Source organism: Channa argus, chromosome 13 (genome assembly GCF_033026475.1).
Source record: "Channa argus isolate prfri chromosome 13, Channa argus male v1.0, whole genome shotgun sequence".
NCBI lineage: Eukaryota > Metazoa > Chordata > Actinopteri > Anabantiformes > Channidae > Channa > Channa argus.
Window position 1 is genome coordinate 14,843,919 of NC_090209.1, and position 15,424 is coordinate 14,859,342.

The 15,424-nt window shown below is 39.3% G+C and overlaps 1 protein-coding gene across 1 annotated transcript; it reads left to right on the forward strand.

Moving 5' to 3' along the window:
- Positions 1–3,331: 3,331 nt before the first annotated feature.
- Positions 3,332–9,902, forward strand: adora1b (adenosine A1 receptor b). The gene is made up of 2 exons (XM_067526596.1): positions 3,332–4,402; positions 6,100–9,902. The coding sequence occupies exons 1-2, from the start codon at positions 4,062–4,064 to the stop codon at positions 6,899–6,901; spliced, it is 1,143 nt and encodes a 380-aa protein (XP_067382697.1). The 5' UTR covers positions 3,332–4,061; the 3' UTR covers positions 6,902–9,902.
- The last annotated feature ends 5,522 nt before the right edge of the window (positions 9,903–15,424 follow it).

Genomic DNA, 15,424 nt, shown 5'->3' on the forward strand with positions numbered 1-15,424 from the left:
GGTTTATTTCACACAAACAAAAATATAAAAATGACAAGTTTGGAGGGAGTGACTGCGGTCATTTAAAAACAAAAACCATAAACCACGAAGAGTTATTTTTACTCTTTGGTGGGTTTGGGTTTGTGTCAATTAGAGATGTTTCGTGTTAATCTTCTGAGCCTTAAAGGTGCTGGTATGCAGACTTTGTTATTTTTGGACAGAATATGGCTTGCTGTTTCCCTGTTTCCACTCTTTGTATTAATCTAATCAATTGTAGACTCATATTTCACATATACTGTAGACAGAGTAGTGCTGAGTGCATTTACCGCTCAGTAGCAATAAACCAAATACATGCATTTTCCAAACATGTTGTATAGTATATATGTTTAAAGGAAACATTAACTAAGATACTGCTAATCAAGAAAATCAAGAAAATTATTCAATTTCACTGTAAACAGTTACAGATGCAATTTCATTTTCACCCTGTCGTTTAAGCTTCAAATGTGGGTTGTGGTTCATATTCAGAGCACATTTGTGTGTGAGGAGCAGAAGAGCTAATGTGGGGAGGCCACCTTGCATCTTTGAAAAAAGCTCTTTTACCAAAATCCGAATGTTAACGAGGTTGTTTTTCTCCAATCATATAGTATATGATTATGTACTCCAGATGAGCCATAATGAGGCTCAACTGCCAGGACTCCAACCAGCTTACTTGTGTTTTTGTGAAATGAAAACCCAAATCTGGGTCACATAGATATTGTAAAATGCAGTCATGGCAAATGCAAATGTGCAGATCTATTCCATCAAACCACATGGTCCAATAAAATGTATTAGTCTTGAGGGAATAATGTACACAGATCAGGCATAATAATATGACCACCTGTGCAATTTAATTAACCTCATTCATTTAAATATAGTGGCCAAAACATTAGAACCACATATTTATAATGCACTTCAGTACAACTCCACTACCTACTTTGACCTCAATAATCAACACATCACCTTTCTGACAGTTTCAACCTAAAAGCTAATAAATTACAAACAATAACCTTGTAAAAGTAAAATTTACGGCAGAGCCACTGTAGTGAATTGCATGAAATTGCACAGGTGGTTGGTTGGTGTATGTTTTCTGTAGATGTTGTTACTTAGCTGTCAATCAAACTCAACTTAGATTTTGTGACATTTTATAATAATGGTATAAAGGAAATGAGCAGGGTTAATGGCTATGCGAAAGAGCTTCCTTGGAAGAGATTAGTATGGTTGAGTACATATCTGTCTTTTTTGTGTGTGATGCACCCTTCATGTAAATCTTCCATGTCAGTTACAGAAGAACAAATTAATTCCCAGCAACTTCAGTAGTCAGAGGTTTTCCAGGTTCTTTTTTGAATAGTCAGGGGATACAAGGGAGTTCTTGAATACTTCTCTATTGCTTCCTGTCAGAGATTTTCACTGAGGGTCTCCTCAGCGACAGAGGCAAGACCACCCATTTTGTGTTCCTGGTGCCAGAGAGTCCTACATAACAACCCTTCAATTTCATTCCTCAGTGACCACAGTCTTGTTTGAAATGGATAAACTGTTTTCTTTTTTTTTTTTCTCGAAGGACTCCTGGATGATACAAAAAATTTCCCGGTCTTCGTCTGCTATAATAATGCTGTTGGTTTTTGAGAACACTGAGAACATTGCTGCAGTTCATTGCTTTTAGTAAATGACTGAGCAATATTGTTTCTGATCGCAGTTCAGTACACAAGACACAGAGGAGGAAATCGCTATGTAATCTTTACTCATTTGAATATGGACTTGGCTCAGTGCTGGGTTTTTCCTATCCAGGAAGTTCAAATAAACTGTACTAGATTAAAAAGCTTGAAATGCTTGACAAGTTATCAGGACATCACAATGCACCTCTGGCCATTAGTCAGTCTTTCTTTCATCCATCAGGATGATCTGTGTTTGATGAAGAGGTTTTATTAAAAGCAGAGACTCACAACTGAGCAGCTTCCTTTTTTCTTATCAAATACTCTGAAATGGCCCAGTAAACCCTGGACTCTTGTAACTGCTGAGATTTCTTCAATTCTGGACTCAGTAGGTATCATTGAACTGAATCTGTCTGATAAAAATGAGGTATGCTGTACTTGGGCTCACATCCCCTAATGCTAAAATCTGAAAAACATTTTCTTAAGTATTTCCTAATTTTCAGACTATCTGGACATGGTACTTAGTGTACCAGAATCGTTTGCTACAGCAATATTTCAGGGTTATTGAAGGAAAGGTAAGTGTTTGGTTTTTTTTCAGGTCTGTATATCCAGCAGATATTTTTATTATCATGTTGCCATGATGTCCTCACTGATGCGGTTGCTACGTCTTTAAGCTGCCAAAAGGAGAAAACCGTTGCCCTAACCGTGTTAACTCAAACCATTTGCCCTATAATTATTTATGTAGCATGCATATCCACCATGTTTGTGCTTGTTAAAATATTACAAGTGGGCCAACTACTGCAACATGACCATATGGCTTCTTCCTCCCTCAGTGCTTATTGGCTGACCTCTAAACCACTCACTGATGTCTCTAACTATGACACTGGTCACAGATGGAAGCTGTCTTCAGCTGAGCCCATGTTGATTGTTGGCCATCCTGCCATCACAGACTGTGTCCCTGTAAGAACACTGACCAATTTTGTTTTTTGTATCACCTGTAATCTCGTGCCAACTAGGTCTTCCACTCTGCTGTCTTCTAAATTACCTAAATTAAAGTAAGTAAATGCAACATCCCATCTAGTGTCCTCTCATATTATTATATACAACACAGTAATTTTTGCCTGAATGTGAAGACAGAGATCGAGACAAGCAACTTCCTGTTGGACACAAGTTTCCAGTGCTCCGATTCACTCCTGTATGTTTCCTTTGTATCACGTGGCTGATCAAGGTTTTCACAAGTGAAAGGACAGATTTCTGAGATCCTGAGTCTGAAGTAGAAAATATCCTTTTCAAAAGCCTCTCAAAAAGATGCAGATCTTTTTTTTTTTTCTTGCAGCTGATCAATAGATCTAAATCAGCCATGGGGTTTGCAGTCTTGTTGTTATAGATTTCTCATTAATTAGGAGGATAAGGCTGATTCAAAGTTACCTGAATATCCATTTCTAATAAAGATGCATGCTTTCCTGAGATGTCTGAATTAAGTGGGTAAAGGTAGAAAACAAAAGCAGTTGGTATTGTGTGCTTCCATTTGTGCCACTGTTTGCTCAGTCCTTTATCACTTCGAGATTTGTAAACATGCCACAGTTATATCTGCAATTTCAAATAGCTTTATCTGTGTTATTTCTGTGTCAGCTGTGGCAGTTCAACTCCTTCCGGTAATGGGTTACAGAGCAAGGTTCATTAGCATGTGTCCGGGCGTGCGTGGGTGTTAGTGTGATTTCAATTCACTTCTGCACTACCAAACTTTCTTGGGACAGTCCCACAGAAGACTCAATAACATTTATTTATGCAAATGAAAAATCACACCCACTAAAGAAATATAAAAAAGTGAGAAACCAAGATCAGACACGACAGAAACAAAGCCAACGGGAACAAAAGAACGGCGAGAAAAATCGCACAGCTATTCTTAGCAATCGCGTTGGAGGAAGGAACACACACGCCTGCAAAGGAGCTCCAATCTTTCCTTCCTTTACACCAGAAACCTTTTTCGCTAGATTATAAATAACTTGGACTGCTGAACGTGAAGCGCCCACAGCGCATGGGAAGGATGCTGCTCTCACAATGAGCAGGTGTATTCAGCCAAGTGGAGGCGCCGGGCACATTGCAGGAGCGACGCACAACAGCAGCCCGACCACGGCACCTGCTACAAAGGAAAAACCCTTCATCCTTGGAGATGCTGCAGCCCAACGCGCGTTTTCCTCCAAAAATACGGGAATTTTTCTTGCAACTTTCACTTGATAACTAAGGAGACTTGGGCATGGTGAAAGTGATGGACGCGCAGCTCATTGCGAAAACACAACACTGAGCAAAATAATATCAAGCGGTGCTCTGTTGGCCTCTACGAAACATTTTCGTCTCATTTCATTCTCACCAAGGACGTTATCATCCGGAAAGATGTCCGGGGCACTTTTCCCAGCGCAGTCACTCTACATAGGAATGGAGGTGGTGATTGCCGTCGCGTCTGTAATCGGGAATGTGATGGTGGTTTGGGCGGTGAAAATTAATAAATCGTTGCGAGATACCACGTTTTGTTTCATTGTCTCCCTGGCTCTGGCGGACATTGCTGTGGGAGCCCTGGTCATCCCCTTGGCCATTACTATCAGTATCGGACTCCAAACTCACTTTTACAGCTGCTTGCTCGTGGCGTGCACAGTGCTGGTGCTGACGCAAAGTTCAATCCTGGCTCTCCTGGCTATTGCGATTGACCGCTATCTCAGGGTCAAGATCCCGACCAGGTAATGGGGTTTTTATAACCAACACGTGAGAATACGGACACGCACTGAGTCACTTGTTCTGAGTACAGCTGATTGTGGTTATGATGATGAAAGAGATGTTCAAGATGGCACTGCTTTTGTTTCCCAGCAAGAAGTCATCGCAGCTTCTGTGATGTTTTTCTGGCCATTGATTTCATCTTGTTCTTGTCTCACTCCACAGGATGTCTCCATCTTTCCAGTTCCTTTATGTGCTTGTAGATCTGACTAACTAGTCCTGACATGACAGCTAACCCGAGCCCGGCTGTTCAACCTGCAGTTTTAATCATCTGTCCTCTGGATCTGTAATATGTGTAGGAGACTAGTACAGTGACTGATCCGTAAGCTACATTTGGAGTTGGGTTGTATACAGGAGAATATATTTCTGTGTTTCTGCAGGGGCACAAGATAAGTCAGTTTTAGTCTCAACATTAAATCGTCTTTGATCACCAGTGGTTTATCATCCCAGAGTGAAACAAAAGCTGGAGCACTAGTGCTGAAAAGATAAGCTTACTATAAGTCAGGAATTTATTGTTTGAGAATACTGTGTGTTATAGCCTGAGACTTTAATCTCCCCTCTGACAAGCTGCCAAGTCTTCCAGGCATTTGATAGGCCTTTATCATGTATTTTTGACCTTTCATTATGGTATAACCCAATCAATGTGTAGTACATGTCAGTATGTCAGCGAGTCCTTGCTCTGCTAAACCAGAAACTACCTTCTGACAACTTATCTCTTATCAAGAGGAAACAAGAACAACTTTATGAAAATGTTTTTCCCACTAGTTTGAAGATATTTATGGCATGATTAACCTAAGTTTCTGTTGCTTGGTCAACAGGGTGCTGATGTTTCCCTTTGAGATCAATATTTGCTCTCTTTCGAGCAGGCCAGGGGGCTGCCTTAGTTCGTGTTTAACAACCTTCTTGCTGCGCTTCTGACACACACCTAACTTAACACAAACCTACCTAATCAATACTAATCTAACACATAACACCTGTGTCAGCCTGGCTAAATTGAAGTGTTTCGTTTTGCTGCAGGCTAAACTTCAGCAAAGGTCAGGTTGTTGTGATGCTAACATTTCCCTTATAATAACAACATCAGATTTAGTAAAGACCAACCACTACTAATCAGGTGTTGCTCTACACACATTCCAACAGTCTCCAGTTTAGATAACGATTTTCATTTGTACCTCTAGGCAAGGATCAGTCTGAGTCTCTCTGTGTGATTTCTTGGTCACAAGACAGCTATGAACAGGAATTTTTTTTAGCTTTTTTAATCTGTTTTAATCCACTACCTCCTGTTTCCTATCCATAAAACCTGTAAACCTGTATTAGTGCAGCAGCTTGTGTCCACTGTACCGCTGCAATAAATTAGTAGGTAGTGTTGAGCCAATTGTAAGACCTAATTCAGTTTGGCCCTGAATAAAAGCAGCAGATTCCTGCAGTACAGGGGCAAAGTCTACTGATAAGGGACTTGTTGAAGTAGAAATATGTAATGCAAGGAGCTGTTTGTAAAGTTTCTAGGCCTTGTATTTAAAATATCTCTTTTTTGTGAATCACACATTTTGTCAGCCCAGGGACACTGCCAAAATAAAAAATGACATCAAAAGAAAGGATACAAGACCTGCCAGTGTTGTGAGAGAAAGTGCTGACATGATAGTGTGTTGTTGTGTTGCCCCTTCAGGTACAAGAGAGTGGTCACCCCTCGTCGAGCTGGGCTGGCAGTGGTGATATGCTGGACGGTGGCTTTCATCGTGGGGCTGACACCCATGTTAGGATGGAACACCCTTTGGCGCCTGCAGCAGAACGGCTCTATCAGCTCTGATCTTGTTATCACTTGCCAGTTCGAGAATGTCATCAGTATGGACTACATGGTCTATTTCAACTTTTTCGGCTGGGTGCTGCCACCACTGCTTCTCATGCTGGTTATCTATGCAGAGATCTTTTACATGATCCATAAGCAACTTAACAATAAGAAGTTCAGCACCAGCCACACAGACCCTAACAAGTATTACGACAAGGAGTTGAATCTTGCTAAATCTCTGGCTCTGGTCCTTTTTCTCTTTGCCATCAGCTGGCTCCCCCTCCACATTATCAATTGTGTCACCCTCTTCTGCCCTGAGTGTAAAAAGCCCGAAGTCCTCATCTACATCGCCATCCTGCTCACCCACGGCAACTCTGCAGTCAATCCAATTGTCTACGCTTTTCGCATTAGGAAATTCCGCACTGCTTTCCAGAAAATCTGGCAGCAGTATTTCTGCTGTAAGGACACACCAGCTCTGGAGATTCAGCCAAGTGACAGGAAAGAGATGCCCATTCTAGAGCCATCGCAGGCAGCACCACCGCAGGTCCCTCAAAAGGAAATTGTTAAATTTGATCCACAACAACAGCAGCCACCTCCATCTGAGCAGCATCAAGACAAGAGGACCGACTCACTGCAACAACTGAAAGAACATCCGCCTTTACTGGGCCAGAATGCAGTATAAGCCAAGTAATGGAAGTGCCAAGTGCTGGCTAAGCAAGCAGTGCACAAGTACTGGCTCCCTCCTCATTTAAATTTAGTCTGATGAGGAGCAGGATTTGCTACAAAATATTAAAATGCTGTAGTGACTGGGGCAGCTTGGATCGTAAATACTGGAAGATGGTTTTCTTTAACCAGGTGGAATGAATTTCATAAAAGTTTTGTCAGGCAAACAAAAGCGCCAAAGACGGTATCTATAAACCTGCAATAATGGAAGTCTTTTCGACAGTGACTGTTTATCTTAGTAAGTGACGACTTTAAGCTTTAACATTTTTGTTCATAATGGTGAAGTACTTGGTGTGAACATTACAAAATGTGCAATATAAGTTATTGTGGTTGGTCAGCATCAGAATATTATGTTTTAACTTGCTTTAGAATGAAAGTTTATACATACAATAAAGCAGGTTAACCTTACCACTGTATCACTTTGTGTATGATTAAATGCTGGCCAAAAACGAATGTAATAATAATGTAAATAAGAGACAATAGCAGCACAGCTGTGAACGTTCTCTTTTTCAGGGTTATAATTTTAACAATCGTGGAGCAAGTGGACGTACAGGAGAGATTTTCACATTAAGGAGGTGTAAATGTGCTGAATAAAGGGTTTGTATTCACTTAACCCTTTCTCACTGGAGCAGGGTTTCCAGTGATCCAGCGGCACTTATCAACTGCAAAAAAGATGGACAGGGATAAGAAACAAGCAGCTGGAGGGAATGGGAGGTTTCACCTTTCAGCAGCTGCATGCAGTAGACTTGTGGCTGCAGGATGACAGCTGCTACTGTGGGAGAATGACAACATTCACTTAATGCTTATATTTGTGCAGCCTCTGAGCCAGCAGGTGATTCCCCCACATGGACTTATATTAACCTTATCACAACTAACCACTAGAGACAGTCGTTTTACTGGCCTTACTTAGTATTTAATTAATACCAACTAGAAAAGACAACACAAAGATTGTGCGTTTCTTTGCCGCACTGTAAGCTCAAGGTTTTCCATGTTTTTTGAGGGAAACACTTCACTGCCAAGCTGATACATTGTCAATACCGACAATGTGTCAGTAAATTGTTTAACCGCAACTTATTTTATTCATTATAACTACACGAACACTTCTGATCTATTTTAACCCAGGGTTAAGTACACAGTAACTTTATACATAATAAATAAAACCTATCAATATTTTGCAATCTTTCACTTATATTAAACAAAACAAAACAGTAAATCTGTTGTTGTACAAAAACAATTTATTGTAAATTCTGAGAGATAGAACTTGTACTTTACTATGAAATTCTGAGTTCTTTCACTTATCTGTGGACTGCAGTAAATATATTTGCATTAACAGTGGATCAAATGACTGTGTAAAAGGGATCACTTGAGGATGATAATCCCCCAAAGTACAGTTTCCTTCAGTTCAATGAGTTTTCTCAGCATCTTTTAGCTCGTTTTCTGGCCCACAACGGCTTTGGTTTATTGCAGCGCTTGTTATTTTCAGCAGAAGCAAGCTGCTACGTCCGCATAGTTGGAGATCGAGTGGAGCATTTCACAGCTGAAGATACATGTCTGTACTGTTAGAAAAGACCAAAACAGAGAAGAAAGGGAAGTGAATATTGTACTTACATTCAATAGGTTACCCAAGAAAAAATAATTACGTTGTGTAATATCTGCTGGATTTGTAAAGAAGCACCAGTTTGTTAAGTCTTGTCATATCTAATTAAGCTAACAATAAAATGACCATGTATTAACAGTATGTTTTCACTGCCCTCAAATGCACTGCATTCGCCACTCTAAGCTCCAGGTACAGAAACTAACGTTCTATTGTTACCTTGCTGCAGCTCAGCACCACTGTCAGAAGTCTTCTTACTGCAGTACAATAATGCAGCAACTGGTTCTTGTAATAAAATCAAGGGTTTTCACATCTCTAAAAAAAAACATTTCTCATCTGTGTATTTATAAATTCTTTTGATATTTGGCAACACGAAGTTCCTTGAAAAATTGTATGATTGAAGTTAGGACTGTTCAGTCTTGCTGTGTCTGTGAGGTCTGAAATTACAAGTTCTACAACCTTTTGTTTTACATATATCATGGAAAGAATCCATACAGCAGAAACTAACCACAAAGTTTATTTAAATCAATGGTGGAAAGCTTTACACAAATAACTCAGTCTGTGAGGCTACGTATTTTTATCATGCCGGCTTGTTTCTCGGGCAAAGATGGGTTTTGGGGCAGCATTGAATATCAAGTGGAAGGAGACTTACTATGTGTACTTAATAAAATAATGAGTATTTAAAGTAGAATAGCAGAGGTGACCTTTCCCTGCAGTGACCTATACTATCTGTAGGGCTAATGTGGCTGATAACCACAGATCCTGAGGGAAGACTCTGCAGTCTCTGGTTTTATGGAAACACTGATGTTTTTATACATTTGCACAGTAGCATGAGTAAATGTTTTTTTGCACATTTGCAAGGAAAATTTTCAAATAAATGTTTATTGTGGTAATCATTTGCTCAAGATTGAAGGCAAATTACCAGACTATTGTAATAACAATAGTGTGAGTGACCTCCACACCTTTGTGATGCCCTTGTCTCCTGTGGTGAAATGCATCTAATTTGGATCAATATGTTGTCAACCTGTTACTTTTCATCCATGTTTCAGGCCAATATTTTGCTCTTTGCATTAAGCAAGCTCTTACTGAAGCAGACTGTCCAGTGCCTCAGAGACTCTGTTCTGCACCTTCACAAGACCAGGCTGTGGGGCAAATGCATGGCATGATATTTATGTCCCAGCAAAACGTTTTGTCAACCAAAATACAAGAGCAGTTTGATCTACCTGAGCTCTGATCAGACCTCGTTAATAAGAAAGTGTGTTGTGCCTCCAGGTATGCAGGAAAAATTCACACTGTCAGAACACTGTATATACCATCACAGCATTAAATTAACTAGGGAACAGCTGCAACACAACCCCAACACAGAACATAGAAAGCTTAGTTAGTTATCAAGCAGTTCAAAACAAGGAAGAGCCTCTGTGTCAGACTCATCTGTGTTACGTTACAACTGTGCGGGCATATCAAATCCTAGTTGGCAATGCAGCAAATGAGATGCTGCAGCCAAAAAATAATGCGCATAAAAATGAGGAGATGCAGAAAAGTAAGTGGATGCAAATTTACAGCAGATGGAAAATTTGCATCCAGTAACAATTGGACATGGCCTATTAAGATGTAATGATACACAACAAGTTTTAGATAAACAATTGCAACATAGCAAAACAATTACACAATGCAGATTAACTGCATTCATGTTAGCTGTGAATTTAACCTAAATGTGCTGAATAACACATTTTTATTTATTTTTTTGGTCCTTTCTGCTTATCCCATGAGTTCAGGGTCGCCACAGCGGATCATTGTCTGCATGTTAATTTGACAGTTTTTACACCGGATGCCCTTCCTGATGCAACCCTCCCCAATTTCTACCTCTGCACAGCTGGGGATGGGAATGGGCTGTCAGGGGTTCAGTGTCTTGCCCATGATCTTTGTTATTTACGGGCTTTCTGAAACAGTTCTATCCCACTCACTGAACCTTTGAGAAGTAGCAAGAAGGGCCATGCTTTCCCATAAAAAATAATTATTAACCAAAAAGGTTCACAAAATTAGAACGACATCAATATTTTATCTCCTTTTTTTTTATTATTATTAAATCTCTGCCTCAGGGGGTATTTTGACAACACAACATTGAAGCAAGGTAGGAAAATATTCTGTGTGACTCCAGAGAAAAAAAAGTTTCACAGGATTTCACTAAAAACAACCTTTCTATGGCGAACAGTGAGCAGTGATGCTTCATTGGCAGCAACTGATTTGTTGGCAGCATAATTCACTTCTTTGGATAAATTAGAAATCTTCCACATACAATACGTGGCTGCGCCTTGATGCTCTGTTTTGTTTCTGACATGAATTCCCTGTACCAGAGCTTTGACCTCATTGACTGTCTTTATGAAGGAGTGCCACCTGCTGGTATAAATAGTTTTGGCATTATGTTTGAGAAAACCTGAGCAGTGCCAAGTTGATCTGGATTTCTGGTATAGTACTGTACCAAGGTCACATCTGGTTCCTTCATTAGGCATATTTCACAAGTCATTAGATTGTCAGATTTTGATTAAAAATCTTTGGATTGGACTCCCAAAGGCCAGAATTAATAATCTTGAGACATATCAAGAATTGTGTATTAAAACAACAATAAAGGATCCAAAACAATAACTAAACAATAAATTCAGTACACTGCTGTATATTGTGCTCAAACAGTAACTGAATCCTCATGATTGTTCATTTTCTTTTCTTCTGTAACAGAGGAAAAGCAGGCAGATTTAAGTTCTCTTTTCAAAGTATTGCAGTTAAGATTGGTGGACCACATTGGACTTCAGCTGTTTAAAAAGTGGAACAAAAATTTGCACCTCAGAAAAATTAATTGTAGAATAGATAGTTAATCATCTATTTTTATCACAAACAACTTAAAAAATATATTTTACTGTATTTTTAGTACAAAAGAAACATTTGAAGTTATTGATTATCTCACAGAGATAACTGTGATCCAAAAAACGTTTCCATTAGATCACACACATGTTGGCCCTGCCCCCACAATGTTTCTGTAGTCAGGAGAGGTGTTTGTAAAATTCAATTTCATATATCTAAGAATGAGATTTTATTTATTGCTTCAGTTCACAATCATTTTTAACAGTTTACATGTGTATGTTATACTTGTGATAGTAGTATGCAAGATGTATTGCTGTCCTCTGCAATGACAAAGGGAGAATAATCAGCAGATGTGTTACCACAATAATGTCAGGGTTCAAGCTGTTTTGATTTATTACAGGGAAATGACACAGTGTGTGCGCACAACAATTTAGGTTTTTATCCTGGAGGGAAATATTGCATTTATCTGAGACCCTGCAAGTTCAAACCTCAGCAGCCACATGTCAAAGGAGGCAAAAATGCCTGCCTCGACAAGTTTAAAGTGTGCAAAACGTCTGAAGTGCTGAGCCTGACTCACTTCCCGCCTGCTATCAGCTGCTTTTCCTCTATCAGGAGGGGGAAATTCCCATCTTTCTCTCATCAAGCTTTGTTTTTAGAAATCCTGATAATGCATTTTGTTTGGGTGAAATTAAACACTATCTGTACTAAAAGTGTTTATTTTGTTTCAGTTTTAGGGAAATTTGTTCCTTGTAGCTGAGTTTGAAAAGGAGCCATTGTGTTATTTGTAATTAAATAAACACTTCTAACATTTGGTGCAGGCCCATACTGTCCCTCCCTGTGGCTGTACTTTGAATGCCAGCGGATGGAAAGCCCATAAAGGCTTACCACTAGTAGTAATTAGTCCATATAGTCAACACAACTCCGCCTGCCAGGACTTGTTCTACACCAGCAGCCTACGCCTCAGTAGACAAATTTCATCCTCTTGTACTGCTCTTGGCCAAACCCACCTGTTGTCTAGTGATATTATGTAATTATATGAACTCACACAAATTGTCTAAAGTATGACTTTATTTAAAATATATCTCCTGGGGCAGCCTGATGGCCTATGGGTTAAGGCGCCAAAAGTAAACCACAGTGTCTCCACTTCTCTTCCGGCTGTGATCTGTTGCATGTCATTCCCCATCTTTCACGCCCCTTGTTTCCGGTCATATCTTGCAATGTAGCAATGGAAAGGAAAATGCAAAAACAATCTAACAAATAGAAGATAAATATACTGAACAATATATACAGTAACCATAAAAAGATTTCACCTAAGTATTTTTCTTTTATTAAAAAAATAATACAAATTGTGCAATATTGAATATTGGCAGACAAAGTGAATTACTTAAAGCCAGTTTTCACAAGTTACACAACTGGTAAAATTATATAATCGGAATGATAATGTGTGTATAACTACACCTGGATTTTTAAGGGCCTGTCACTATGAATCAGTATCCACTACACCTACACAATACAGCAGAAGTCAGGGGATGGATACAAGGATACATAGATACAGCATTTCCAAGTCACTAAAGGTTTTGTGATGTGCTGTTGACCTAATAAAGTGATAGAATTTCACACAGGTGTAAATCCATGTAGAGCTGACAGTCCTTAAAAGCTGAGCGACTGTGCAAGCAGAATTAATGGTTCAAAGTCCACCAAGACTCCTCTGAAAGAGTTACAAGCTTCAGCGGCTGAAATGGAAGAGAGCTACATATTGACCAGGTTTTTCAGCAGTCAAAGTTTTATGGGCAAATGGCAATGAGAACAAAGCTCAAATTAAATGTCAGAAGAAGTTCTGTGGTTGGATGAGACAAAAATAGAACTTTTTGACCCTCGCACTACACATAGTAGTGGCGTACATCAAACGCTGCACATCATCACAAACACACCATCCCGGCCGTGGTGGTGCCAGCATCATAATTTGGGAATGATTTTATAAGCAGCTTCCTTCATAATCGTACCAGGGCCTGCTGCCAACCATCTGATTCAGTCTGCAAGAAAACCCCAGCTTAAGGGCAAACCCCAGGAAGATGATTTCCAGCAAGACCATGACTACAAGCCTACAACTGAAACTATCCAAAACTATTTTTCTTAACATATCATAATATTTTCTTATCATAATATTCTGGAGTGACCAAGTCAGAGCACAGGCCTTAGTCCAAATGAAACTTTGTGGCTAGACTTAAAAAGAACTGTTCACTCAGTATCCCCGCAGAGCTTCAGCAGTTTTGCAAAGAAGAATAGAGAAAGTCTACAGTGTCCAGATGTTCAAAGCTGAAATAGAACTATTCACACAGGCTCAATGTTGAAATAAGTTTAAAAATTTAATCAACCATGGTTCAAAAATCAAAGGTGAAAACTTCCCAGAGAGGGGGTATTACTTTTTATAGGCACAATATGTATAAAGTATACACTTCCGTCTATTTAATTATTTCCTGAGTTCAGACAGGTGACCCATGTGCAAAGCTAGGATAAAACTGCCTTTCAAAGCATGAATAAAACAAGACTGTTGGAGTCATATATGTATATAAAGTCACTGCAAAACATTTGTCTGCATGCATCCCTTTGGTTTGGGCTCTTTGTCATATCCTGTTTCAATGATCAGCACCAATGTGTTCCAATCCTGTAGATTACCTAAGTGGAAGCAGGGGAAGTTTGTGTTTATCATCTGTGGTTCCAACCAAAGCTTCAGTCCCAGAGCAATGGGATAGAAAACAGTAATAAGCAGAAATGGTTTGTACAGTAAGACGTGCACTTTGATCAACATGACAAGGCACCATGCTTTGATCCTTGGCAGTGTGGTGGAACTTAATTTCCCCTTTATCAGATAAGAAGAAATCACTGATGTGAAACAGATGAAGAATAATGTAAAGTTTCAAGAGTAACAGATCTACATTTTGTTGAGTCTGTTGTTTATTTGGTTTTGTGATAGTATCAACAAGTCATCTGGAGATACTATATCCTAACTTAGTATTTTATATTCACCCTGTACTGAATGAAAACACGTCTGGATTCTCATAACATTAGACAATTTTTAAATTGTAAATTTAGTGTGTTAAGCAACACACAAGATGACTAAAGGTGTAGATTTAATTAAAATCAGTAGTGATCAGAAGTAATGCTCCTGTCTGCTGCAGCAGAGAAAGATGAGTCAGATGATGACAGAATTATTTCTGTCGAACCTACAAGGCTGACTTATGACTCATTACAGACAAGCTGTTATACAGTATGACTGACGCTTGAGGGCTTGGAGGGCCCTACATGGTTTACGCCCTTGCTGTTGCCCGGTTTGATCACTTATTTGTTTTGGTGTTAAAGATATTTTTACCCACAGGCATCCATCCTATCTCAAGTAATTAGAAAGCGTTAGAAATATTCAGAGAGTATGCATTAGACAAACTGCATTACTGTTTTAGCTTCATTGTTACTGTGATATTAAAGTGCACAATTTAGACTGAACAAAAATGAAACAAGCAAAACACAGAGTCAAACTTCCCAAAAAAGTGTAAGAGTTTACTGGGTTATGAAAACAAAACTATTCCAAGAATATCTGCACAGCACGGCAGACTCAGCAGGGCTGGTTAAAGTACCTGGATGTGGTGATGGTGTACAATTTCTTCCACATCAAACACAATGATGGTTTTGTGTGTTGCACAATCTCCTTTTCCCACCACAAATTCAACAATCTAGTCGTCATAAAACACAACACAGCTGAAGGAAGCTGGACCACAACTGTAAAACAGGAAGTGATTTCTGTATTTGTAACAGCCTGCCAGAAACATACCGTAAGATGTAAACTGTTTTCTTTCACAAGGTAGTTTGAAACTCAAATGGGGATGTCACAATTAAGGGCAAAGTTGCAAAACTTGCTACAATTGCTTAGCTGTAAACATTAAAAAATCTATGTTGGCTTAAGAAAATCAGGGCATGAGCTCTGAACATTTTGGTGAGATTGTATGTAAAGACTGATACAGAGTTATCAAGCTGAAC